This window comes from Podarcis muralis, chromosome 18 (genome assembly GCF_964188315.1).
Source record: "Podarcis muralis chromosome 18, rPodMur119.hap1.1, whole genome shotgun sequence".
NCBI classification, from domain to species: Eukaryota; Metazoa; Chordata; class Lepidosauria; order Squamata; family Lacertidae; genus Podarcis; species Podarcis muralis.
The window spans coordinates 12906065-12933204 of NC_135672.1; the positions used below are offsets into that span (position 1 = coordinate 12906065).

General features: G+C 49.6%; 1 protein-coding gene across 1 annotated transcript; it reads right to left on the reverse strand.

Annotated features, from left to right (window-relative positions):
• Positions 1 to 2559: 2559 nt before the first annotated feature.
• Positions 2560 to 25533, reverse strand: ANKRD24 (ankyrin repeat domain 24). Its single transcript, XM_077921975.1, has 19 exons — positions 25304 to 25533; positions 22139 to 22269; positions 20748 to 20836; positions 20260 to 20324; positions 19363 to 19420; positions 18944 to 19014; positions 17939 to 18045; positions 17059 to 17246; positions 16320 to 16348; positions 16106 to 16198; positions 14726 to 14833; positions 12793 to 12831; positions 11623 to 11721; positions 10630 to 10702; positions 10279 to 10400; positions 7902 to 9515; positions 6134 to 6298; positions 3905 to 3970; positions 2560 to 3202 (listed from the first exon to the last, which is right to left on the reverse strand). The coding sequence occupies exons 1-19, from the start codon at positions 25370 to 25372 to the stop codon at positions 3125 to 3127; spliced, it is 3264 nt and encodes a 1087-aa protein (XP_077778101.1). The 5' UTR covers positions 25373 to 25533; the 3' UTR covers positions 2560 to 3124.
• Between the last annotated feature and the right edge of the window lie 1607 nt (positions 25534 to 27140).

Consider the following 27140-nt stretch of genomic DNA (forward strand, 5'->3'; position numbering starts at 1 on the left):
TAATTGCAGAATTGGAAGGGACCCCGAGGGTTATCCAGTCTGACCCGCTTCAATGCAGGAATCCATGACAGGTGTCCATTCACCCCCTGCTTAGAAACCTCCAAGGAAGGAGAGTCTACCTCCTTCCATCCCACAGGCAAACGGCTAGGATTGTCCGAAAGCTCTTCCTGATGTTGAGTCCAACTCGCCTTTCCTGCAACTTGAAGCCATGGGTTCGAGTCCTACCCTTGGGCAGATGCCACCACTGAGAAGGCCCTCTGCCTGGTTCCCTGTAACCTCACTTCTCGCAGGGAGGGAACCGCCAGAAGACCCTCAGGAGATGGACCCCGGTGTCCGGGCAGAACGATGGGGGTGTAGACACTCCTTCATGTATACTGGGCCGTTTAGGGCTTTCAAGGTCAGCACCAGCACTTTGAATTGTGCTCGGAAACGTCCTGGGAGCCAATGTAGGTCTTTCAGGACCGGTGTTATGTGCTCTCGGCGGCCGCTCCCAGTCCCCAGTCTAGCTGCCGCATTCTGGATTAGTTGCAGTTTCCAGATCACCTTCAAAGGCAGCCCCACAGAGAGCGCATGGCAGTAGTCCAAGCAGGAGATAACCAGAGCACGCACCACTCTGGAGGGACAGTCTGCGGGCAGGGAGGGTCTCATCCTGCGTACCAGATGGAGCTGCCCTGGACACAGAATTGACCTGCGCCTCCATGGACAGCAGTGAGTCCAAAATGACCCCCAGGCAGCGCACCTGGTCCTTCGGGGGAACAGTGACCCCCATTCAGGACCAGAGAGTCCTCCACACCTGCCCGCCCCCTGTCCCCCCAAAACGGTACTTCTGTCTTGTCAGGATTCAACCTCAATCTGTTAGCCGCCATCCATCCTCCTTTGAAAAGGGTAATACAAGGAGACCAAATGAGCCAAGATAGGAAGTCAGCATAGATGCTTTATTGCCATGGGTGGTAAGAAGAAACAAGACAGTGACTTTCTCGAAAGCTCCTCCATTCAGCCCCCGACATTAACGCAGACCCCCTCCCCATTCCCCCCCCCCATGCTTGTGACCCCCACTTCCGTCCCCCAGCCATGGCCTGCAGACCAGATATTCAGCTGCCCCACCCCAAATATTTGTGGACTCCAAACCGAGTTTATTTCTTCGCCTTTTAATGCAAAATAAAAAACAAATAAATCAACGAGGGTTGCCAACTCCCCAACTGTTTTGAGTGCACAGGAGCAGAGCCAGGAAAGGAGTTGGCAACCTGCATTTTACTGACTCCATCAATCCGCTCGTTTTCATTACTCATACAGCAAACGAAACGAAACAGAAAGCTTTGGGCTTTTCCTAAAAGAAAAGAAAAGCTCAACAGCGCTTGCGGTGTCCTGTTTTTTTGCTTTTTGAAATATAGAAAGCCTGCATTCCCGCCCTGGGCTGTGTGAATCGCAGAGTTTAAAAGAGGAGGAGGAGGAGGAGGAGGAGGAGGAGGAGGAGGAGGAGGAAGGAAGGAAGGAAGGAAGGAAGGAAGGAAGGAAGGAAGGAAGGAAGGAAGGAAGGAAGGAAGAATTCTGTTTCCAGGAAAGGTCAGCCCTGTCATTTGTATACAACTAAACAGTTTTAAATATATTTCCTCGTTTAACCCTCTGGGGTGACTGATCCTGATTTTGCTAGTGAGGCGAAAAGCTACACACACACACACACACACACACACACACACACACAACTGCTGGAAATCTTATTTACAGTGCAATGCCAGGGGTGTCTACTCACAAGTAAGCCTCGCTGAATTATTCCACACACCTCGGACAGGTTAGCGGGTGCAATATTTCAGCCTCAGTTGCTCTTTCGGCCTCAGCAATGAGGACTAGCACCTTGCTTTTTAAAAATAAAAGCTAAGGGAATTGGGGCGTTTTCTGGCCGAATCATGACTTGTTCACAGCCCTGACCTACACAAGCCAAGATTCCTTCCTTCCTTCCTTCCTTCCTTCCTTCCTTCCTTCCTTCCTTCCTTCCTTCCTTCATCTTTCCTTCCTTCTTTTTTCTCCCTCCCTCCCTTTCTTTCTTTCTTTTTCTTTTTCTTGTTCCTTCCTTCCTTCCTCTCTCCCTCTTTCTTTCTTTCTTTCTTTCTTATTTTTTTATTTTTCTTTCCCTTTCTTTCCTTCCTTCCTTCTTTCCTCTCTCTCTCTCTTTCTTTCCTTCCTTCCTTCCTTCTCTTTCCTTCCTTCCTTCCTTCCTTCCTTGCTTGCTTGCTTCCTTCTTTTTTCTCCCTCCCTCCCTCCCTCCCTCTTTTTCTTTCTTCTTTCTTTCTTTCCTTCCTCTTTCTTTTTTTCTTTTTCCTTCCTTCCTTCCTTCCTCTTTCCTTTTTTCTTTCTTTTTCTTTCCTTCCCCTTCCTTCCTTCCTTCCTTCCTTCCTTCCTTCCTTCCTTTCTTCCCAAACCACTTCCCCTCTTTACTCACTGCCATCTTTAACCCATTCCTCCCCACCAAAAAGCCTGTATGTGTCCTTTCCCAACCCCCACACTTGTATTCCCACAACCACCCTGCGAGGTAGGCCAGGTTGAGAGAGAGAGAGAGAGAGAGAGAGAGAGAGAGAGAGAGAGAGAGAGACTTCCCCGGTGAGCTTTGCGAGTGAAAGGCTTATTTGATCCCAATTTCCATCGCCCGGAAGCTCTAACCGCTACGCCGTGCTGCCCCTGGCGAGAAACGGCCTCCGCCCAACCCCGCAAGCACCTTTCCCACCTGCAGCATGGGCTATCACAGTGTCGCGGCAGGCGGATGTTCCACAGGTGCGGCTTTGCGCAGAAGGGAGGTGCAGTGATGGAGGGCAGTGGATTTCTGCCTGCTGGAATGACCCATTTAAACCCTTTGAAGGTGGTGACGGGGGGGCAAAGTGGGGGGCAATGTCTTCCTCGCAGGCGCCCCCCGAGGACAGAAAAGGCAAAGTCCGTGAGGATAGGGGTTCAGGAAGACTCTTGAGCAGGCGAGGCAGGCGGCTTGCGTTCCAGAGGAAGGGAGTGCGAAGGATCGGTGCCGCACTGCAGGGCTGGCTGGCTGGCGTGAGGGGAAGGGAGTTCTCTAGACAGCAGTTCTCCAATATGGAAAAGCCCCCCCAGTTTGAAACCGGCGGTCCTCTTTTCCCGAATCTCATCTGCCTTGTTCCTGGAGTCTCTGCATCTTCAGAATCTGGAAGAGGATTCTCTGAATGTCTTCATCCATGTGTCCCTGGGGAGAGAGAAATATTATTATTATTATTATTATTATTATTATTATTATTATTATTATTATTACAGTGGTGCCTCAGGTTAAGTACTCAATTCGTTCCAGAGGTCCGTTCTTAACCTGAAACTGTTCTTAACCTGAAGCACCACTTTAGCTAATGGGGCCTCCAGCTGCTGCCGCGCCACTGGAGCACAATTTCTGTTCTCAACCTGAAGCAAAGTACTTAACCCGAGGTAATATTTCTGGGTTAGCGGAGTTTGTAACCTGAAGCATATGTAACCTGAAGCGTATGTAACCTGAGGTACCACTGTATTATTATCATCATCATCATTTAAAATTATTATCATTTAAAATTATTGTTGTTGTTATTTAAAGCTATTATTATTTAAAGTTATTGTTATTTAAACTTATTGTTATTTAAAATTGTTATTATTATTTAGAATCATAGGCAGCCCTGTTTAGGGAAGTTTTTAACGTTTAATGCTTTATTGTGTTTTTAATATTCGGTTGGCTGGGGAAGCTCAGCCGGATGGGCGGGGTATAAATAAATTATTATTATTATTATTATTATTAAGGATCTGTATGGACAAAGTCTCCCTCCAGGTTGCCCTCCAAGCCTCTGCCCGCCCCCAAAATACCCAGCCCCAATCCTGCAACCTGGCAGGTAAATTCCAGGTAAACTCACCTGGGTCCAGGTAAACTCACCTGGATGGCATAGAGAAGGTGTCCCCTGTACAAAGAAACGATATTGCCATGCCGTCGCTCAGCCTCCTGGAAGAAGAAAAGAAAAAGGTTTCAAAGCCGGGAACCACGTCCCCAAAGCCATCGTTGTAAGAATTCTAAGCTCTCGAATATAAAATTGATGTTTGTAGGTGCGCAAGGCGAAAACGCACACACATAGGTCCAGGAATCAGCGTGTTTTTACATGAGTAGAATGCGCCCTTTTATTGAAAATGCATCTCTGGGTTATTTGTGGGGCACGGGAATTCGTTCATTATTATTTTCCCCCAAAACATAGTCCGGCCCCCCGCAAGGTCTGAGGGACAGTGGACCGGCCCCCTGCTGAAAAAGTCTGCTGACCCCTGGAATGGAACATCTCTATATTCATTGATATTTTCAGGGGAGAAACGTTGGAGGGGATGGAATAGGACGTCCCTATTTTCAGGGGAGAAACATTGGAGGGGATGGAATAGGACATCCCTATTTTCAGGGAAGAAACATTGGAGGGGATGGAATAGGACTCCCCTCTTTTCACGGGAGAAACGTTGGAGGGGATGGAATAGGACTCCCCTCTTTTCACAGGAGAAACGTTGGAGGGGATGGAATAGGACGTCCCTATTTTCACAGGAGAAACGTTGGAGGGGATGGAATAGGACGTCCCTATTTTCATAGGAGAAACGTTGGAGGGGATGGAATAGGACGTCCCTATTTTCAGGGGAGAAACGTTGGAGGGGATGGAATAGGACGTCCCTATTTTCACAGGAGAAACGTTGGAGGGGATGGAATAGGACGTCCCTATTTTCAGGGGAGAAACATTGGAGGGGATGGAATAGGACGTCCCTATTTTCACAGGAGAAACGTTGGAGGGGATGGAATAGGACTCCCCTCTTTTCACGGGAGAAACGTTGGAGGGGATGGAGTTATCCGACCCCCGAGCCGTCTGAAGATAGCCCTGTATAAGGAAGGTTTTTTTAATGTTTCATTTTATTATGTTTTTCATATATGTTGGAAGCTGCCCAGAGTGACTGGGGCAACCCAGTTAGATGGGGGTGGGGTGGGTTTAGAGAGTAAAATAATCATTATGGAATGGGACGTCCCTATTTTCATCGGAGAAATGTCGGAGGGCATGTTTCTGCGACTTGTGTATGATATTTTGGGGGCGGTCTCATTGCTGGGCAATTTCAAAAATCGTTAAAAAGACCTTTGCTGTGGGTCCTCACCTGTTTACAAGAGGGGGGCGGACGGAACTCAGTTGCAACAGAAAAATAAATATCTTCCTTGCTTTCACTAGATTCTGCCTCCATCCATTCTTCTCCGACTTAGGGGGCACTGAGGAGCTGGGCTACCAAAGCCGACCCCAAATTTTTCCTATAACAGGAGTTGCGTGTAACGATATTCTGGGGACGTCAGCGAGAGATGAACTCCCCTTGGCTCGCTCCGTAATTAATCCCGTAAACCCAGATTACTTTCCCCAAACACTGACTCATCATGCAGGAATTAATCTGGATCGGCCAGGATTAATTACAGAGCCAAGCCTTTTGGCAAGAGGTCTCAGGACTGTGACGTCACAGGCAAGGATCCGCCGCGCTGATTACTCGGGCAGGGCGGCCGAATCCCATTGTGTTCTCGGTAAGACTCCATGCGACGAATTTTGGGGAAGGAACTGGTCGTTTTTAACGATGGGCGGCTAGCCGGCGGAACTCACCGCTACAAGATGCTGCGGTGGCCAAGAATGAATGAATGAATGAATGAATCTTTATTTGCGTCAGCCGTGCTGATCGCCAAAGAATGGATGCTTTTGAATTCTGGTGCTGGAGGAGACTCTTGAGAGTCCCATGAACTGCAAGAAGATCCAACCTATCCATTTGGAAGGAAATCAGCCCTGAGTGCTCACTGGAAGGACAGATCCTGAAGCTGAGGCTCCAAGACTTTGCCCACCTCAGGAGAAGAGAAGACTCCCTGGAAAAGACCCTGAAGTTGGGAAAGATGGAGCGCGCAAGGAGAAGGGGACGACGGAGGATGAGATGGTTGGACAGTGTTCTCGAAGCGACCAGCATGAGTTTGACCAAACTGCGGGAGGCAGTGGAAGACAGGAGTGCCTGGCGTGCTCTGGTCCAGGGGGTCACAAAGAGGCGGACACGACTAAACAACAACAACAGAGGGTGGCCCCCATCGTCCCCTTCCTCAACAAGCCGGCCCCCGCGAGATACTCACAGCCAACTGCTGCTCCAGATCTCGGATTCGGCCCTGGAGAGTGGCAACCTCTTGCCGCGACTCCACCTTAGGCGAGGTCGCTTTGGCCGAAGCCTCACCCGACAGCTCTGAGAGGTCATTCAGAGCTTCCTTGAGTTTGAAGACTTCCTTGGAAAGCTCTGTGATCTGCAGGGCAGAGAAGAGGCAATTTATTCTCCCGGTGCCCGCCCATTCCGACATTTCCCCCCAATAAAAGAGCATCGTGAAACTAAAGGGGTTTCGGTATTTCCTCCTCCGTCCAAGCCCATTTTCCTTTCATGCTGCGTCTCCCCCCCCCTCCCCCCGGACTGCGAATCCGTAAGCTGCTGCAAATACTTCGTAAGGGTTCCTGGGTGCAGCTTCTTGCAAGTTTCGGTATGGAAACTGTGCAAAATTGTGTTCAGGAAATTTGATCTTCCGTAGTTGTAGCCAAAAGTTAGCAGTGTTGGAATAACACTTGTAGTTTAAGGGCGAATTTCGGACACAATGGAGAGATAAAAGATTTGGATTATTGTAAAAGATTCTGGTAGGAAATGATTAGCAATAGGGGAGAAGGGAAGTTCGGGAGATTTTTGTCATCTTGTTTTTATGATTTATGTTTGTTATACAGTGGTCCCTTGGTTCTCAAACAACTTGGAACCCAAACACTGCAAACCCAGAAGTAAGTGTTCCAGTTTGCAAACTTTTTTCGGAAGCCGAACGTGCTCCGCTTTGAGTGTTACGCTGAGTTCTGTCTGTTTTTGCTATTTATTTTGCCTTTTTGCTTTTGCGGCTCTTTTTCGTTTTGTTTTCGCGACTGTGAAGAAGAACCCAGTTCAGCTACTGATGGATGGATGGATTGTGTGACTGCAGTACATTGATTATAGCAGGCATAAGCAAACTCCGGCCCTCCATATGTTTGGGACTACAATTCCCATCATCCCTGACCACTGGTCCTGTTAGCTAGGGATGATGGGAGTTGTAGTCCAAAAAGATCTGGAGGGCCGGAGTTTGCCTACGCCTGGATTACTGCTTTTATTTTATGGATTGATGGTCTCATTAGATAGTGAAATTCATGTTCAATTACTGTTTTAGGGGTTTTTAAAAGCCTGGAACGGATTAATCCGTTTTGCATGAATTTCTATGGGAAAGCACGCTCTGAGTTTTGGAACGCTTTGGTTTTGGAACGGAATTTCCGGAACGGATTCAGTTTGAGAACCAAGGTACCACTGTACAGTTATACCTCATGTTATGTTTGCTTCATGTTACGTTTTTTCAGGTTGTGTCTCGCGGTGACCCGGAAGTACCGGAAAGGGTTACTTCCAGGTTTCGCTGCTCGCGCATGCGCAGTAGTGCTAAATCACGCTTCGCGCATGCACACAAGTGCCAAATCAAGCTGCGCACATGCACAGATACGGCGCTTCAGGCTGTGGGCTTTTCATGTTGCGAACGGGCCTCCAGAATGGATCCCGTTCGCAACCAGAGGTACCTCTGTATTTGTAAAATTTCAATTTGAAAAACCAACCGAATAAATAAATATTACTTCGGGTTAATAACGTTGCTTCAGGATGAGAACAGAAATCGTGCTCTGGCGGCGCGGCAGCAGCAGGAGGCCCCATTAGCTAAAGTGGTGCTTCAGGTTAAGAACAGTTTCAGGTTAAGTACAGACCTCCGGAACGAATTAAGTACTTAAGCCGAGGTACCACTGTATTTCCCAAACCCAAACAGATCTCTCTGCTCCTCCTCGGAACGTAAGCACGCCCGCACTCACTTTGCGGTCCTTTTCCTTGACCAGCTTGGCCGAGTCCTCGATGTGGCTGTGCAGCTCCCGGATCCGCTCTGACTCGGCCCGCAAGCCTTGCAGCTGCTTCTCGGCGGCCGCCAGCTGGGCCTCGGCCGCGTGCTTCTCGCTTTTCATGAAGAGGGCCTCTCGCTGGACCTGGAAGACCTCGGTGCAGGTCCGTTCGTGCTTGCGCCCCAAATCTGCCAGCTTGGCGCTCAGGGCGTCCGCCTCTCCCTGCAGCCGGGCGCGGAGCTCCTCGTGCGCCTCCTTCGAGACAGCTCCCTTCAGAACCACTTCCAGCTCCGCCTTGAGCCCCGCGGTCTCCTGGTCCTTGGCCTTCAGCTCCTGTTCCAGAAGCTTCGACTTGGCCTTCAGCTCCCACAGGGTCCCCTCCAGCGCCTCCTTGGCCCGGGCGTGCTCCGCGAGGGGCACCGACCCGCGCCGACAGGTCTCCGCCACCTCCCGCGCTTCCACCAACTCCTTCAAGGTGCCCTCATGGCGCTCCTTCAGCTCCGATAGGCTCTTCTCCGCCTCGGAGAGGGAGGTCCTCAGCTTGCCCGCCGCGTCCTCCTGCTCCCGTCGAGACGCCAGCTCCTCCTTGGCGGACCTCAGCTCCTCCGCCAGAGCCTCGCGGCCTTTCCGGAGCTGATCCGCCTCGGACTCGGCCGCCTGGCGCTGCCCCTCAAGGGCGTCCAGCTGGCTCCGCAGTTTGCCAGCCTCCTCCTTCAAGCTCCGACTCCCATCTTCTTCCAGCTGCCGGGTCTTCTCCTTCAGCTCCCTCACCTCGGCCTCCATGGAAGCGCACCCCGCCAGCAGGACCTCCTTCTCCCTGGAGACCTCATCTAAGGAGACCTTCATCTCCTTGTCCTCCTCCACGGCTGCTTTCTCCTGAGCCCTGAGACGTCCCTCCAGGTCCTTCACCTTCCGATCTCGCTCCTCAAGGTCCATCCGAGCCTGGTGCAAGGCGGACTTCGTAGTCTCCGGGCCAGCTGCTTCCTCCTGAGCCCTCAGACGTCCCTCCAGATCCTTCACCTTCCGATCTCGCTCCTCAAGGTCCAACCGAGCCTGCTGCAAGGCGGTCCTCGTCGTCTCCAGCTCGGTCCTGGAGTTCTCCAACAGCTCTTTCTCCTCCACAGACAAGATGCCCAACTCCATCTGTTCCTGGAGGAGCTTCACTTCCGCTAGGGCCGCCTGGTACTTCTCCCAGGTGGCGCTGAGCTCCTTGGCCAGCTCCTCCATCTCCTCCTTCCTGGCTCCTGCCTCTGCTTGGCTTGCGTCTCCTTCCGTCCCCAAACCAGAGCTCCCCTCCGCCGCCGGCCCACCGCCACCCCGGAGGGCCGGGAAGCTGCTCTTCTCCAGAGCCAGTTTGAGGGCCCGGATTTGCTTCTCGTGGTCAGACTTCAGTTGCTCGTATGCCTCCGCCGGGATGAGCTTGCAGGACGACTCGCCAGCTCCGTCGACGGACTTCAGGGCCTCCTGGGCTTCTGCGTGTTGCTCCTTCAAACGGTCGAACTCGGACCGGAGCGAGTCGTACAGGATGATGGGGATGAAGTCCGCCGAGATGTCAGCGTCGCTCTCGTCCTTCTCGTAATTCTCCAGGACCTGCGGGAGATGGGAAGTTAGTTGGTGTGGGGTACTCCCTGGTCCTGAATGGGGTCATTGTGCCCCTGAAGGACCAGGTGTGCAGCCTGGGAGTCATTTTGGACTCACAGCTGTCCATGGAGGCCGAGGTCAATTCTGTGCCCAGGGCAGCTCCATCTGGTATGCAGGATGAGACCCTCCCTGCCCGCAGACTGTCTGGCCAGAGTGGTGCATGCTCTGGTTATGTCCCGCTTGGACTACTGCAATGCGCTCTCCATGGGGCTCCCTTTGAAGGTGACCCGGAAACTGCAACTAATCCAGAATGCGGCAGCCAGACTCGGGACTGGGAGCGGCCGCCGGGACCACATAACACCGGTCCTGAAAGACCTACATTGGCTCCCAGGACGTTTCCAAGCACAATTCAAAGTGTTGGTGCTGACCTTGAAAGCCCTAAATGGCCCAGTATCCCTGAAGGAGCATCTCCACCCCGGACACCGGGGTCCATCTCCAAGGGCCTTCTGGTGGTTCCCTCCCTGCAAGAAGCGAGGTTACAGGGAACCAGGCAGAGGGCCTTCTCAGTGGTAGCACCCTCCCATCAGATGTCAAGGAAATAAACAACTACCTGGCTTTTAGAAGACATCTGAGGACAGCCCTGTTTAGGGAAGCATTTAATGTTTGATGTTTTATCGCGTTTTTAATATTCTGTTGGGAGCCGCCCAGAGTGGCTGGGGAAACCCAGCCAGATGGGCGGGGTATAAATAGCTGCGGGGAGTTCTCCGTTTACCTGTATCTTTTCCATCAGCTCCTTGTTCTTCTGGGTCAGGGAATCAACCTGTCCTTGCAAGGTCGCCAGGAGTTCCTCAGTGGAGACGCTCAAGCTCTTTTTGGAGAGCAGAAGCTCTGCCCCTGTCGAAAGAAGAGCAACTTTAAAGAAAAGCCGAAATCCCGCGGCAACGCATCGCGCTGCAGAGTCCGGATTCGATTCGTCACATTTCAAATGAATCCCAATAAATAACAAAAACATGACGGAACGTAACAGAACATCACAAACGCCTGCCATCTTTGCTGATTCTACATATTCAAATAAGGTCCTCGAGGGGGGGGAGTGACCATTAAATACTAATAACAACCATACCTGGGAATTCGAGGAGGTCTCCCTCTTCATCTTGCAGAGTTTCAATGTCATAGCTGGTGTTTTCCTTCTCGTTCTGTGTGGGGCAGGGGAGAGCAGAAAAAAGAGAGGTTCGGACAGGGCCAGAAGACCATGAGTCATTTTGGACTGGCGGCTGTCCATGGAGGCGCAGGTCAGTTCTGTGTCCAAGGCGGTTGTCTCCCAGCTCCATCTGGTACGCAGGATGAGACCCTCCCTGCCTGTGGACTGTCTGGCCAGAGTGGTGCATGCTCTGGTTATCTCCCGCTTGGACTACTGCCATGCGCTCTCCGTGGGGCTACCTTTGAAGGTGACCCGGAAACTGCAATTAATCCAGAATGCGGCAGCCAGACTCGGGACTGGGAGTGGAGACCACATAACACCGGTCCTGAAAACCTACCTCCCAGGACATTTCCGAGCACAATTCAAAGTGTTGGTGCTGACCTGGAAAGCCCTAAATCGCCCAGTAGACCTGAAGGACACCGGACACCGGGGTCCATCTCCCGAGGGCCTTCTGGTGGTGAAGCCAAGTTACAGGGAACCAGGCAGAGGGCCTTCTTGGTGGTGGCCCTCCCATCAGATGTCAAGGAGATAAACAACTATCTGACTTTTAGAAGGCATCTGTTTAGGGAAGTTTTTAACGTTTGACGTTTTGTTGTGTTTTTAATATCCTGTTGGGAGCTGCTGAGAGTGGCTGGGGAAACCCAGACAGATGGGCGGGGTATAAATATTATTATTATTATTATTATTATTATTATTATTATTATTATTATTAGACCAACGAGGTTTCCTAGCCTGACCAAGACTATCAGGGATGCTTGTCCCCCTGCAAATCCAGATGTCCAGACTATCCCACCACAGATATTGCCTCGTAGGGAACAAAGCTCTTATTGGGGTAAACCCACGAAAATGACGCCCATTGTTTCCACGAGTCTGCTGTGTATTTCAAACCCCACCGATGCACATGGCTTGCGGTACCTCCACAGATGACAGGCGGCTCCGCAAGGCCGCCAACTCTCTCCCAAGGTTCTCCTTTTCCCCAACTTTCTCCTCCAGCTGTTTCTGAAGTTCTTCCACCTGGCAGGGCAGAGAGCAAAAGAAATCGATCCATTCATTCACCGTATTTTTTGCTCTACAAGACTCACTTTTCCCCTCCTAAAAAGGGGAAATGTGTGTGCGTCTCATGGAGCGAATGCAGGCTGCGCAGCTATCCCAGAAGCCAGAACAGCAAGAGGGATTGCTGCTTTCGCTGCACAGCGATCCCTCTTGCTGTTCTGGCTTCTGGGATTCAGAATATTTTTTTTTCTTGTTTTCCTCCTCCAAAAACTAGGTGCGTCTTATGGTCTGGTGCGTCTTACAGAGCGAAAAATACGGTAAACGTTTGCAAAACCCCTTATGGTTTTGATCTATAGGCTACCATTAAAATGAGGCTGCATTTCAAATTGTATTTTAACCCGTATTTCAATAAATTGGATGTGCATTGCCAAAATATAAAAAGCAAATAAAATAAAACCGACATGCAGCAACCGTGTTTTGTGTTGTGTAGGCTCCTCTGGTGTAAGTCATGGGCCCCGCCTGCTCCCTAAAATATCCCTGGTTTGCTCCTTTCTATATATAGGGTGCCGACATTCTGGTTGCAGGGCAACATGTGCAAATGGCTCAAGATACCTATGAGGTCCATAAATTACCATATAGCATATATTCAACACAAAAAACAGCGGCAATTTGTTGTGGACAAAGGACAGCTGGACATATAAAGGGCCCCATTACCTTCAGGAGCTTAGGGCCTCATCAAACCCAAATCCAGCCCTGGTTCCAACGTTTTGAAACGTGAAGCAATAGAAGCAAAAAGCTAGCCGAAAGCAGAGAATGGAGGACCATTTGTCCGGGATGCTTTAGCTGAGATTCCCGCATTGCAGCGGGTTGGTCTAGATGGCCGCTGGGGGTCCCACGCAACTCTACGGTTCTAGGATCAGCACGGGGACAATGGGTTCCCTTTTCTAAGAAACGGCATCTTTTAAACTTAAGCCTTTCTCACCCCCTCCTCTCCCCGTCATCTCAGTTTGCTGCGGTGTTTAATAAATGCGATTTTCTTGGTCCTTTTTTAAACCATCCTCGAATATTATCTCGGGCAGATAATAGGCTCACCTGCTTCTGCAAAGTATGCAAAGACCCATCGTCCGGTCGCTAACGGAGACAAGAAAAAAGGGAGATGGACAGGATTAATAGAGCCTGAGAAAATATATATACACACACAAAAATTTATATTGCTATTTTTTCATATTATTTCCGTACAAAGGGACCCCAACCATGTCTACTGTGACCTGAGTCCTACTCAATTCAACAGGGTTTTACTCTTAAGTAAGTGGGGTTTCTTGTAGCCATATAAGGCAGCCTGCCATCTCCCCATCACAGCTTTGCACAGTCCGTTACTCGAAAGCACTCTGCACATGCCTATGTAACCCTCGCTGCCTGCATTCATGTGTAAACATAAACTACTTACTCATTATTGTACTGATGTTTAATTTTACTGTTTACTAAGTGATCCTAATGGGTTATTGAACATTGCTTTATTCGAGATGAGCTGTTTATTTCAAAGCGATTGTGACCCTTTTTAATATTGGACCAGACTGTCGCTATAAGCGTTTGACGTTGTATCATTACAGTGGAACCTCGGTTTTCTAATGTCATCCGTTCCGGAAGTCCTGAAACGTCCGAAAACCGAGGATCAAAGGGACCGCCGGCAAGTTTAATGGGGCAAATTGAGAAGCGTGCCTAGGAAATCGAACGTTCGTCTCCCAAGGCACATTCAAAAATGGAAGCATTCGCTTCCAGGTTTTCGGAGTTCGGCTTCTGAAACATTCGACAGCCGAGACGTTCGAAAACCGAGGTTTGACTGTATTTTTATATGTGCTGGAAGCTGCCCAGAATGGCAACCCAGCCAGATGGGCAGGGTATAAATTTAATTACAGTGGTACCTTGGTTCTCAAACGCCTTGGTTCCCAAACGCCGAAAGTGTTCCAGTTTTCGAACATTTTTCGGAAGCTGAACGTCCGACGCAGCTGTCGGCTATTGTTTCCGGGACGCCTTCGCCAATCAGAAGCCACGCCTCGGTTTCCGAACATTTCAGAAGCCAAATGGACTTCCGGAACAGATTAAGTTTGCTGCTTTTGTTTTCGCTCTTTATTTTGCATTTTTGAGGCTTTTTCGGTTCATTTGTTTTTGCAACTGTGCAGAACACAGTCCAGCTACTGATTGATGTATTGTGTGGCTGCAGAAATGGATAAAAGCCCCCCATCCAAACAGTGACTGTCATCAGTGCAGGTAAAGAAAAAAATTAATTTCAATTTTTATCATCTACAATACTGTCCTATTTATTTTATAGTACAGTACATTGATTATTATTATTATTAGGGGACGCAGGTGGCGCTGTGGGTTAAACAACAGAGCCTAGGACTTGCCGATCAGAAGGTCGGTGGTTCAAATCCCTGCGACAACGGGGTGAGCTCCCGTTGTTCAGTCCCTGCTCCTGCCCACCTAGCAGTTCGAAAGCACGTCAAAGTGCAAGTAGATAAATAGGTACCGCTCCGGCGGGAAGGTAAACGGCGTTTCCGTGCGCTGCTCTGGTTCACCAGAAGCGGCTTAGTCATGCTGGCCACATGACCCGGAAGCTGTACGCCGGTTCCCTCGGCCAGTAAAGCGAGATGAGCGCCGCAACCCCAGAGTCGTCCGCAACTGGATCTAATGGTCAGGGGTCCCTTTACCTTTACCTTACATTGATTATTGCTTTCATTTTATGGATCAATGGTCTCGTTAGATAGTAAAGTTCACGTTCACGCTGTTTTAGGGGTTGTTTTTAAAAGTCTGGAACAGGTTAATCCCTTTTGCATTCCTTTCTGTGGGAAAGCAGTGCGCCTTGAGTTTTGGACCGCTTTGGTTTTGGAACGGACTTCCGGAACGGATTAAGTTTGAGAACCAAGGGACCACTGTATATATGTGTGTATGCCGTACGACTGAGGGACGGCACGGGAGACAGATCCCGGGGTTTGCCGGGAGCAAGTTCAACCCCGGAGCGCCTCACTTTCTGCTTCAACGTCTCCTGCCGCTGCTCCAGGCTTCGGATCTTTTGCAGGAGCTGAGCCCTCTCCTGACGCAGCCGCACGATTTCCTCGTAGGCCTCCTGGTCCTCCTGGGCGGGGGAGAAAAACCCAAAGCTGAGCGACGAGGGGCTGGTCCCCTTCCTCACCTCAAGGGTGCTATAGGAATTCTAAGGCCTTTTATATATAAAAAAAAAATGTTCATAAATGTACAAGGCAAACACATAAGTATATCAACCACGTGTCTGAAATAGTACAGGAGAGCAATCCTGAAGCCATTTGGACTCTCCCAAATTGACCTCAAATATTTCTCTGAAAGGAGGATGGAAATGGGAAAAATCTTTCCAATTGCCTTTGGACTGTAGGGGCTTAAGCCTCCCTGTAAATACAGCCCGGCAAGTATCTGTTATCAATATGCGTAAGAGATTCAGGAACTAAGTATTGACCATCTCCAAGGAATGGCCAGGCTACCCAGAAAAGGCAATTGATAAGGTATGATCAGGTATCCTGGCAGACAGGAGAGACACAACACACTCCAATTTCTACTGGAGACCACCTCTTTCTGTGATGTATGGATGATGTTTGGGGAGGGGTGGTCTTGAGCTACAGGGTGGGCAATTTCAAAAGTTCATATAATAGCTTGCGCACCAATGTTCGGGGTTCCTCTCCTCCCTCCCTGCGTGGGGTGAGCGGGGGACCCTGTTGCAACAGTTTAATAAAGATCTGGCTTACTAGCCGCTTTGCTTCTCAATATTCTCTGCTCGGCCTCTGTTATTTTCTCCTACCGATAGAGAACCTACTTAAGGACTCTACGGGCTCTTGGGTACCCCATAAGGGAAAAGGAACAGTGTTTTCTCATAACAAAGGTATCGCTGCTAAGGGATCCTCACCGTCGCAGCCAGAACAGGAGGGTCATTGTGGTGGGTGCGGGCTGGCTTGGCAGTGATGACTCGGTTGCCCCGTTCGGCAGGAGCCGGGTTGTGGTCTGGCGGGTGGGGGTCCTAATGATGATGATGATATAATAATAATAATAATAATAATAATAATAATAATAATAATAATTGTTTGTTTGTTTATATCCCACCCATCTGGCTGGGTGTCCCCAGCCACTCTGGGCAGCTCCCAACAGAATATGAGAAACACGATAAAACATCAAACATTAAAAACTTCGCTAAACAACATAGCGGTATATAATTAAACTGAAATTCAGCAAGCAGGGCTTATACATTCATACCTTGAATCTCAAAAGCCTTGGCTCCCGAACAAATCGGCTCCTGAACGTCACAAACCCGGAAGTGAGTGTTCTGGTTTTTGAACGTTATTTTGGAACTCGAACGTCCAACGCGGCTTCCTATTTTCCCTACCTGACTGGGGGCACTTCCTGGGGGAGGGGGGGCTTTCCTCTTTCTCGGGCTGCTGTTCTTCCCTTTGGTCAGAGAGTGGCGCGGAGAGGATGTCTGGTTTTTATTTTGAAAAAGAAAGAAATAGATGTAGAAAACGCAAATGAGGCACGTGGGAAGAATGTGCCCCCAGCAACATCGCCCGCCGTACAAGGATTGTGGGCTCGAAAATTGTTACCTGTGAGGATGCTTCGGTCGATTCCTCTTCTGTGAAAAGTAGGAGAGAGAGAGAGAGAGAGAGAGAGAGAGAGAGAACACAAAGATGGAATTAAATTAGATGGTGAGGGAATAACTCACTTGCGAGGCCCTGTTAACAACTGAGATGGCTTAGATGCTGTAATACACAGCTACAGACTCACACTTGCGTGCATGAAAGGGTTAACTTGAGCCCTGAGCTCAAGTTGCCAGGCTTAACATGCTCCACCTTCCCAGTCTTCCTTCTTCCTGCTTCCCGGAACAAGCAAGAAGCCATGCAGCCACGGCTCCCTGCAAGCGAACCAAATCTCTCTAAAAGGAGATTTCACTGCCTGCATCTTTGCTAACCCAAATATTGCACGATCCTTTTTTTTCCCCCGTAAGGAAACCAACTCCCTCCTCCCTTTAAAGTCATTTGGAACCTTTTTCTTTGCTTTATTGCCGGCGAATGAAGACTTGTTTGCTCCATTAGTTCTGGAAACGAGTAAAGCTATTAATATTTGCAAAGCTGGGCGTCTGTGATTTATTCTAGCCTAAGCATTTTCACGGAGAGCATTTGTTTAAAGGACGGCGAAAGCAGGTGCAGAGCTAGCCGAGTTTAAACCGTCTTAGAGCCTGTCTCCTCCTTCTGCCTACAGTTCCTCAGGAACGTGGAGACGCAGAAATGGCCTCCGCTTCTCATCAGGAAAAAGCCCAGTTCAACGGAGGGAAGGTATCCTTACCGCTAGCCCAGGAGTGGCGCTGAGCAGCTTCCTGCAGGTAGTGCTGGATGAGGGCGTTGCCCACGGCCGCGCCGTAATGGGCCGCGTCGTGACCCGTGGCGTCAACGAGGCCGACCTTTGCCCCTCCGTGGACCAGGACTTCCACCGTCTCCACGCTGCCGTTCTCGCAAGCCACCATCAGGGCTGTTCTGAAGCAAAGACGAGGCCAGTTAAGTTGAGAGGGGTACAGTGGTACCTCAGGTTAAGTACTTAATTCATTCCGGAGGTCCGTCCTTAACCTGAAACTGTTCTTAACCTGAAGCACCACTTTAGCTAATGGGGCCTCCTGCTGCCGCTGCACCACCGGAGCACGATTTCTGTTCTTATCCTGAAGCAAAGTTCTTAACCTGAAGCACTATTTCCGGGTTAGCGGAGTCTGTAACCTGAAGCGTATGTAACCTGAAGTGTATGTAACCTGAGGTACCACTGTAGCTTTCTTTGGACCAAGCGGCAGGGAGGCGTTGCGGAAAGGAACGGAAACGGCGGAGGGCTTGATTGGATTTAGATTTGATATCCCGCTTTATCACTACCCGAAGGAGTCTCAAAGCGGCTCACATTCTCCTTTCCCTTCCTCCCCCACAACAAACACCCTGTGAGGTGAGTGGGGCTGAGAGACTTCAGAGAAGTGTGACTGGCCCAAGGTCACCCAGCAGCTGCATGTGGAGGAGCGGAGACGCGAACCCGGTTCCCCAGATTACGAGACTACCGCTCTTAACCACTACACCACACTGGCTCTGTGATCCGGTCCGCTGTCCGGTGCCGCAGGGGGAAATGGGGAGGTGCAGAGGAAGGATGCCGCCCGATGCCACACACACACACCACAGCGGAAAAAGGCTCTCACCGTCCACGCTGGTCTCTGGCGTTGACGGCGGCTCCCCGGTGGAGCAGGTACCGGCACAGCTCCGAGTGGCTCATCTTCGCTGCGAGCATGAGAGGGGTCGCGCCATCCTGCCGCCAGAGAGGAGAGTTGATGCAAAGTTAACAGCTAAAACCAGAGAACTTAATAACGACCGTTTCATGGAAGAATAGGTAAAGGTAAAGGGACCCCTGACCATTAGGTCCAGTCGTGGCCGACTCTGGGGTTGCGGCGCTCATCTCTCTTTACTGGCTGAGGGAGCCGGCGTACAGCTTCCGGGTCATGTGGCCAGCAGGACTAAGCCGCTTCTGGCGAACCAGAGCAGCGCACAGAAACGCCGTTTACCTTCCCGCCGGAGTGGTACCTATTTATCTACTTGTACTTTGAGGTGCTTTCGAACTGCTAGGTGGGCAGGAGCAGGGACTGAGCAACGGGAGCTCACCCTGTTTTGGGGATTTGAACCGCCGACCTTCTGATCGGCAAGTCCTAGGCTCTGTGGTTTAACCCACAGCGCCACCCGCGTCCCTTTCTCATGAAAGAATGGAAGCCTTTAAATATCATAATACCAGTGGCACCTTGGTTCTCAAACGCCTTGGGACTCAAGCAACTTGGAACCCAAACACTGAAAACCTGGAAGGAAGTGTTCTGGTTTGCAAACTTTTTTCAGAAGCTGAACATTCTCCGTTTTGAGTGTTATGCTTCCGATTTGAGAGCCACACTTCCATTTTCCATTTTCCACTCAAATCAGAAGCATAAACCTCAAAACGGAGCACGTTCGGATTCCGAAAAAGGTTCGCAAACTGCAACGCTTCCTTCTGGATTTGCAGTGTTTGGGTTCCAAGTTGTTTGAGTACCAAGGCGTTTGAGAACCAAGGTGCCACTGTAAAACTGATTAAAAGGAAAAGAAAACAGCGCCTTCTTGCATCACTACCCAGCAGCGGGGGAAACAAACGCAGAGGGAGGTTTTCGTGACTTTGGATCGGAGCTTACCTTGTCCTTGGTGTTCAAAGGAGCCTTAAAGTCGCAAAGGATTTCAAGACAAGATACGCATCCGTTGACAGCTGGGGGGGAAAGAGCAGGGGAAAAACTACTAAGACGTCTTGCTGTTCTTGCGATTTATTCTACAATGTACAAGACTTTGCAAAAGCACTGGAAAACTTGCAAGCTCCTTATTTCCCGTACTATAATGCGTAATTATAATGGCAGTTCATTCCTTGGTTTTTAGGCAAACGTTCATGTAACTAAGTTATGGGAACATGAGATTGTAAAAAAAAAAAATAATTATGGCCCACGTGTGGTGGGGTTATCACCTGAGATTCACCTGAAGAAGCAAAATGACCCGGAGCCAGTGCCCACCCACCCCCACCCCCCGCTCCCTGGGGTTTGGGGAGATGCTGAAATATGCTGACCTGCATGGTGGAGAGCTGTCCGTCCATGGCTGTCAGCTACGTCCACAGGACAGGATGCCTGGAAGAGAAAGAGAGAGAGAGAGAGAGAGAGAGAGAGAGAGAGAGAGAGGAAGGAAGGAAGGAAGGAAGGAAGGAAGGAAGGAAGGAAGGAGTAGAAAGAGAGAAAGAGGGAGGGAGGGAGGGAGGGAGGGAGGGAGGGAGGGAGAAGGAGAAAGAGAAAGAAAGAAAGAAGAGAGAGAGAGAGAAAGAAAGAGAGAGAGAGAGAGAGAGAGAGAGAGAGAGGGGGAGGGAGGGAGGGAGGGAGAAAGAAAGAAGGAGAAAGAGAAAGAAAGAAAGAAAGAAAGAAAGAAAGAAAGAAAGAAAGAAAGAAAGAAAAGAGAGAGAGAAAGAGAAAGAAAGAAAGAAAGAAAGAAAGAAAGAAAGAAAGAAAGAAAGAAAGAAAGAGAAAGAAAGAAAGAAAGAAAGAAAGAAAGAAAGAAAGAAAGAGAGAGAGAGGGGGGGAGGGGGAAGAAAGAAAGAAAGAAAGAAAGAAAGAAAGAAAGAGAAAATAGAGAGAGAGAAAGAGAGAGAGAAAGAAAGAAAAAGAAAGAGAGAAAGAAAGAAAGAAAAAGAAAGACAGATAAAGACAGAGAGAGAGAGAGAGAGAGAGAGAGAGAGAGAGAGAGAGAGTTAAGCAGTGAAAAGGAGCTGCGCCCCCAATCCTACCTGCGGCTTCCCGGGGAGTAAGCCCCATCCCAACCCAGTGGGAAGATGGCCAAGGCGGATCCGGCTGTTGCCTTGCCTCTCCTTGCAAAGCCGTCTTGAAAACCCAAACCCACCCAGTTCACTTTGGGATTTGGCCAAATTCAGTGCACAGCCACAGTTGAAAGCCGCGCTTGAAGATGCCCTGAGAGTTACCTGCAACAGCTTGCTCACGCACTGCGGATGTCCGTGCTTAGCCGACAGGTGCAACGCTGCGTAGCCTGCAGAGAAGGAAGGAACATGAGATTGGGGCTTTTGTCATTATAAGACAACGGCCAGTGTCGCATTCTGGATTAATTGCAGTTTCCAGGTCACCTTCAAAGGCAGCCCCACGTAGAGCGCATGGCAGTAGTCCAAGCGGGAGATAACCAGAGCATGCACCACTCTGGCCAGACAGTCTGGTGGCAGGTAGGGTCTCATCCTGTGTACCAGATGGAGCTGCCCTGGACACAGAACTGACCTGCGCCTCCATGGACAGCTGTGAGTCCAAAATGACTCCCAGGCTGCGCACCTGGTCCTTTGGGGGCACAGTGACCCCATTCAGGACCAGGGAATCCCCCATACCCACCTGTCCCCCCTAAACAGTCCTTCTGTCTTGTCAGGATTCAACCTCCATAATAATAGCTTTTGCACCCTAAACCCACCTGCGCCATCGGTCGTCATGGCGTCCGCTCCGTGGGCCAGCATGACTTCCAGGCAATCTGTGTTCCCTTTCGTCGCAGCCAGGTGGAACCTGCGGAACAGACCGACACTTGATCTGCGATTCCCGCATCGCGAGGGGTTGGGCTAGATGACTCGGGAGGGCCCGACTCTACAATTCTAGGATTTCCCTGTTAATCCAGGGTCCCCGGGGTCGGATGAACCAGTGGCCTAAGCACCCGGCGGATCGAGGGTTTAGAAGCCCCTGGGGTATTGCTTGACAGCAGTTTCCTTGTGGGCAGTTGTGGGGTGGGCAGTGGGATTTCCTAGGGGGTCACCAGATGAAGCCCACCAATTTAAATGAATAAAAATAAATAAAGTTTAGAACTTTGGAACTCCCCGCCACTTGAAATTAAGCAGGCGCCTTGGGGGTCAGGCTGGATGGCCCCAGGGGTACCCCTTCCAATTCTACAACTCTGAGATTAATTGCACGACTTCACAATAGTTCAGTCGGTAGATCAGGAGACGCTCTGTCTCTCGGTCACGGGTTCAAGATTCGAGACTCGGCCGTGCGATTTCCCGACTCTGTGACATGATCTTATATCTCCTCGCAGACACAGATAAGTATGTGACCTGGCGTGTAGCACTCTTTGCAACTTCCGCTAGGAAAATTACATAGCCACCAACAGTAAAGGAGATGAATATATTTGACCCTAAGCTATATTCTATCTTTATCACCAAACTCTGAATATAATTGCACATTGCATTAATTAACATTATTTTTTAACATGTGGTGATTTTAGCCTATAAATTTTATTGTGTAATGTCTTGACCTGTCTGTTAAGGTCCTTTCAAAGCTCTGTTCAGAGTTGGTAATATCTTGAATCAATAGCTGTCAACGTTTCCCATTTTTTAAGGGAAATTCCCTTATTCCGAATAGGATTCCTCGCAAGAAAAGGGAAAATATGACAGCTGTGGCTCTTGATAATATAAATGTTTTAAGGTTTTTTTTGTATTAATTCAGCATGTTTTCTTTTAATTGTTGAATGGTTCTGTGTGCGTTGCGGGAGCCTTTGGCTATGTGCAATAAAACTACCGTATTTTTCGCCCTATAAGACACACCAGACCACAAGACGCACCTAGTTTTTGGAGGAGGAAAACAAGAAAAAAAATATTCTGAATCTCAGAAGCCAGAACTGCAAGAGGGATCTCTGCGCAGTGAAAGCAGCAATCCCTCTTGCTGTTCTGGCTTCTGGGATAGCTGCGCAGCCTGCATTCGCTCCATAAGACGCACACACATTCCCCCTTACTTTTTAGGAGGGAGAAAGGGAGTCTTATAGAGCAAAAAATACGGTAACTGACTGAATAATTGTGAAATCCAGGTATTTGGGCTTACGCCGATTTTCCTTCCGCGTCCAACTTGGTGGGGACCAGGCCCTTTCGGACGAGGAGCGAGGAGACACGGTCGGCGTCATTGTATTCCACCGCCTGCAGGAGCTTCTCGTCATTTTTGCTCCAGTCCTGGCTCTGCAAACCCAAAAAAAAAAGGAAGAGGAAGAGGAAAAAATTAGCAAAAAGGTCAAGCGCCGTTTGGATCAACACGCCTAGAATGAGAGGTTTGCGGAGCATGCCAAACTGGCAAATTTAACAATGGAAATGGAAATTGAACCATGGAAAGCAGAGATGGAGAAGAGGCAGGTTTGAGGCAGGACTGGAAATATTTTGCAGACAAAGAGTCGTTTTAAACATTTAAAAACCGGTCGAAGGGAAGTCAAGACCTCAGCGGAGCAAAGGATTTGTTTGTTTCGTTATTGTGTTGAAAAAGAAATTAATAAAAATCATATTAGAAAGATAAATAAACACGGGGAACAGCAGTGAAATATGCATTTGGGAATAAGCAGGAAAGATGCAAGTTTGGCCATCACTGATCTAGGAGGAACTAAAAAGAATGCTGAAACGCACATTTTTTGAAGAAGAGGCTGCTACGCTTTGCAGAATCCTCCTGGCCTCCAGATTGCGGATTAATCGCTCGTATTCCCCGGAAATCACCTGGTTTCCACGGCAACGTCGGTTAATCCGAAAGGACCTGGTTTTCAAAGGCCGGGCGCCCAGGACAAGGTCGCTTGACCTCAGGAGATGGCAAAAGCTTTCGAAGTAGCCTGGCCAGAGGAATCTCTAAATCAGCTCTTCCCCTCCCATAAAATAGACACAAACCCCTGGGCTTTGGGACCCTGAAATGTCCCCTGGGCTGTGCTACAACTCCCAGCACCCGGTGCAGCCAAAGATCAGGGATGAAAGCAGATGGAATCCAACATCCATAGGGCACGGTGTTGGTTGCTGTAGTGGTTCTCAACCTGTGGGTCCCCAGATATTGTTGGACTACAACTCCCATCATCCCTGAGCTCTGGCCTTGCTAGCTAGGGGTGATGGGAGTTGTAGTTCAACAACATCTGGGGACCCACAGGTTGAGGATACAGGGATTGCTTCGACTTGCTCCGTAAGGAAAAATAAAAATGCTTCCTTGCACAAAGACAGATTTGAGAGTTTTTTCTTCTTCCCTGCTCAACTCACACCCTACGAGTTTCCAAGGAGGGTACCAGATTTACAGAAGCTGACCCAGTTTCTGATCTGATCCCAGAATGTCCCGCTTTTCCTTAGGACGTCCCTATTTTCACGGGAGAGACATTGGAGGGGATGGAATAGGACGTTCCTATTTTCGTGGAAGAAACGTTGGAGGGGATGGAATAGGACGTCCCTATTTTCAGGGGAGAAATGTTGGAGGGGATAGAATAGGACGTTCCTATTTTCGTGGAAGAAACGTTGGAGGGGATGGAATAGGACGTCCCTATTTTCAGGGGAGAAAAGTTGGAGGGGATGGAATAGGACGTCCCTATTTTCATGGGAGAAACGTTGGAGGGGATGGAATAGGATGTCCCTATTTTCAGGGGAGAAACGTTGGAGGGGATGGAATAGGACGTCCCTATTAGTCTGCAACTAATCCAGAATATGGCAGCCAGACTGGTGACTGGGAGCAGCCACTGAGACCACATAACACCGGTCCTGAAAGACCTGCATTGGCTCCCAGGACGTTTCCAAGCACAATTCAAAGGGTTGGTGCTGACCTTTAAAGCCCTAAACAGCCTCAGCCCAGTAGACCTGAAGGAGCGTCTCCACCCCGGACACCGGGGTCCCTCTCCCGAGGGCCTTCTGGCAGTTCCCTCCCTGCAAGAAGTGAGGTTACAGGAAACCAGGCAGAGGGCCTTCTCGGTGGTGGCACCTGCCCATCAGATGTCAAGGAGAGAAAGAACTACCTGACTTTTAGAAGACATCTGAAGGCAGCCCTGTTTAGGGAAGTTTCTAATCGTGTTTTTAATATTCTGTTGGGAGCCGCCCAGCGTGGCTGAGGAAACCCAGCCGGATGGGTGAAGTATAAGTAATAAAATAATAATAATAATAATAATAATAATAATAATAATAATAATAATAATAATAATATTTCCCTTCCTCTGTCGATTTATGGGGCAGGGAGAGACGGCAGGGACCAGCGATGTCCGAGAGCTGCTGTCTCAATGGAAACTTGGCTGTAAATGAAATAAGGAATCAATTGATCTGCGTTCAAAGGTATATCTCAGGTGTCTATCCTTGGAAAGGTGAAAAAGGACGTGGGGGTGGAAGTCAGGGGTGTTGCAAATGGAGAAAAGGAAGGCAGAAAAAAGTGCATTATTGGGTTTAAAAAGAAATAAAATAGGTAGGTTTACTAAGGGAAGAGATTTGATAATGTAGGTAGAAGACGGAAACCAGCGAGACGCGGGTTCGAATCATGGCTCAGCCGTCAGGCTCCCTAAGGTGACCTTTGGGCCGGTCCCCATCTCTCAGCCTCACAGGGTTGTTGTGCAGCTGAAATGTGGGGAGGGAGGGGGGGAGATTATCCCTGGAGGGCAAGGAAAGCTAAAATTGGACTGTAACGAATTAAATTAAACGAGAGAAAAAGAGAGAGAGAGAATTACACGTCCCCGACTTCTTCAGTGGATGAGGATGAAGAAAATTGGCCGTTTGCCCAATGCAACAAAGAAGGATTTATTCAGGGAATACTGGGACAAGGAATATTTATTAAGGAAATACTGGGACAAGGAATATATATTCAGGGAATACTAGGACAAGGAATAAGGGGCAAATTCAACTCTATCTTCCCTGCCCAAAAACAGAAATCGCACAAAAAACACCACCCCTATTTCTTTCTCTCTCTTCCTAAGGCTCTATTCATGGGGGGAAGCAACCTTACACAGCACATCTGTGTGTGTTCAGCCCCCACCACCACAGAGCATGTACAGAGTGCATCTCCCTAAAGGCTGAATTCCACCCCACCCCACCCCGCTCCCCAAGGCAGCCTCTTGCATCAACAAACGAATAAATAAAATGCGACGGTGATCATTCGGCTCCGGACGAGGACAGAGGAGATGGTGCAATTGCGGGGGGGGGGTCATCGGAGGGGGAGAAAAGGGAGGAGGATCGGAGGGGGGTACCCAAAAAATGCAGAATCGGGGGGGGGGGGAGAGCCTACCGCGAAGGAGGAGGCAGCGCAGAAGCAAATTTGCTTCATCGTCCCTCCCAGGAAGTATCGAGTAGCCATCCATCCGATCTCAGCCGGCGGCGCAGGAGGAAAGGACCAGGGATGAGGGATGCAGGGGAAGATGAAGGATGCTGGCGAGCGGTCCTGATGCTGGGATAACGGGCAGCAAAGCCGGCTTGCAGCAGCAGATCAGAGGCCAAGGGAGGAGGAGGAGGAGGAGGAGGAGGAGGGAAGCGTCTCCCCCCAGCGGCAGGAGAAGGCAGCCCGGTTCCCTCCCGCCCTGCAAGGTCCTAAAAACCCCATGGCAACAGGAATCCTTTCGAAGGGACCGTGGGGATCAGCTATCTAGTAGCAGGTGGTTCCCCAGGCTTGCTTGCCTAAACTGAAGTTTAGTCCAGATAAGACAGAGAGGTTCTATCTAGTAGCAGGTGGTTCCCCAGGCTTGCTTGCCTAAACTGAAGTTTAGTCCAGATAAGACAGAGAGGTTCTATCTAGTAGCAGGTGGTTCCCCAGGCTTGCTGGCCTGAACTGAAGTTCAGTCTGGATAAGACAGAGAGGTTCTATCTAGTAGCAGGTGGTTCCCCAGACTTGCTGGCCTGAACTGAAGTTCAATCCAGGTAAGACCTCCTTGCAAGGTCCTAAAAACCCCATGGCAATCAGAATCCTTTCGAAGGGACCGTAGGGATCAACTATCTAGTAGCAGGTGGTTCCTCAGGCTTCCTTGCCTAAACTGAAGTTCAGTCCGGATAAGACAGAGAGGTTCTATCTAGTAGCAGGTGGTTCCCCAGGCTTGCTTGCCTAAACTGAAGTTCAGTCCAGATAAGACAGAGAGGTTCTATCTAGTAGCAGGTGGTTCCCCAGGCTTGCTGACCTGAACTGAAGTTCAGTGCGGATAAGACAGAGAGGTTCTATCTAGTAGCAGGTGGTTCCCCAGGCTTGCTTGCCTAAACTGAAGTTTAGTCCAGATAAGACAGAGAGGTTCTATCTAGTAGCAGGTGGTTCCCCAGGCTTGCTTGCCTAAACTGAAGTTTAGTCCAGATAAGACAGAGAGGTTCTATCTAGTAGCAGGTGGTTCCCCAGGCTTGCTGACCTGAACTGAAGTTCAGTGCGGATAAGACAGAGAGGTTCTATCTAGTAGCAGGTGGTTCCCCAGGCTTGCTTGCCTAAACTGAAGTTTAGTCCAGATAAGACAGAGAGGTTCTATCTAGTAGCAGGTGGTTCCCCAGGCTTGCTGACCTGAACTGAAGTTCAGTGCGGATAAGACAGAGAGGTTCTATCTAGTAGCAGGTGGTTCCCCAGGCTTGCTTGCCTGAACTGAAGTTTAGTCCTTTCGAAGGGACCGTGAGGATCAGCTATCCAGTAGCAGGTGGTTCCCCAGGCTTGCTGACCTGAACTGAATTTCAATCCAGATAAGACAAAGAGGTTCTATCTAGTAGCAGGTGGTTCCCCAGGCTTGCTGGCCTGAACTGAAGTTCAATCCGGATAAGACAGAGAGGTTCTAATACAGGGGTCAGCAAACTTTTCCAGCAGGGGGCCGGTCCACTGTCCCTCAGACCTTGTGGGGGGCCGGACTATATTTTGGGGGGGGGGGGAATGAACGAATTCCTATGCCCCACAAATAACCCAGAGATGCATTTTAAACAAAAGCACACATTCTACTCGTGTAAAAACACCATGCAGGCCCCACAAATAACCCAGAGGTGCATTTTCAACAACAACAACTCACATCAGACTTCTTAAACCTGGCCTTGAGACTCTTCATCTCAGGTGCGCTCTTGATTTCTGAAACAGACAGATTAAGAGATCTTAAACATGTAGGGTATTTCTT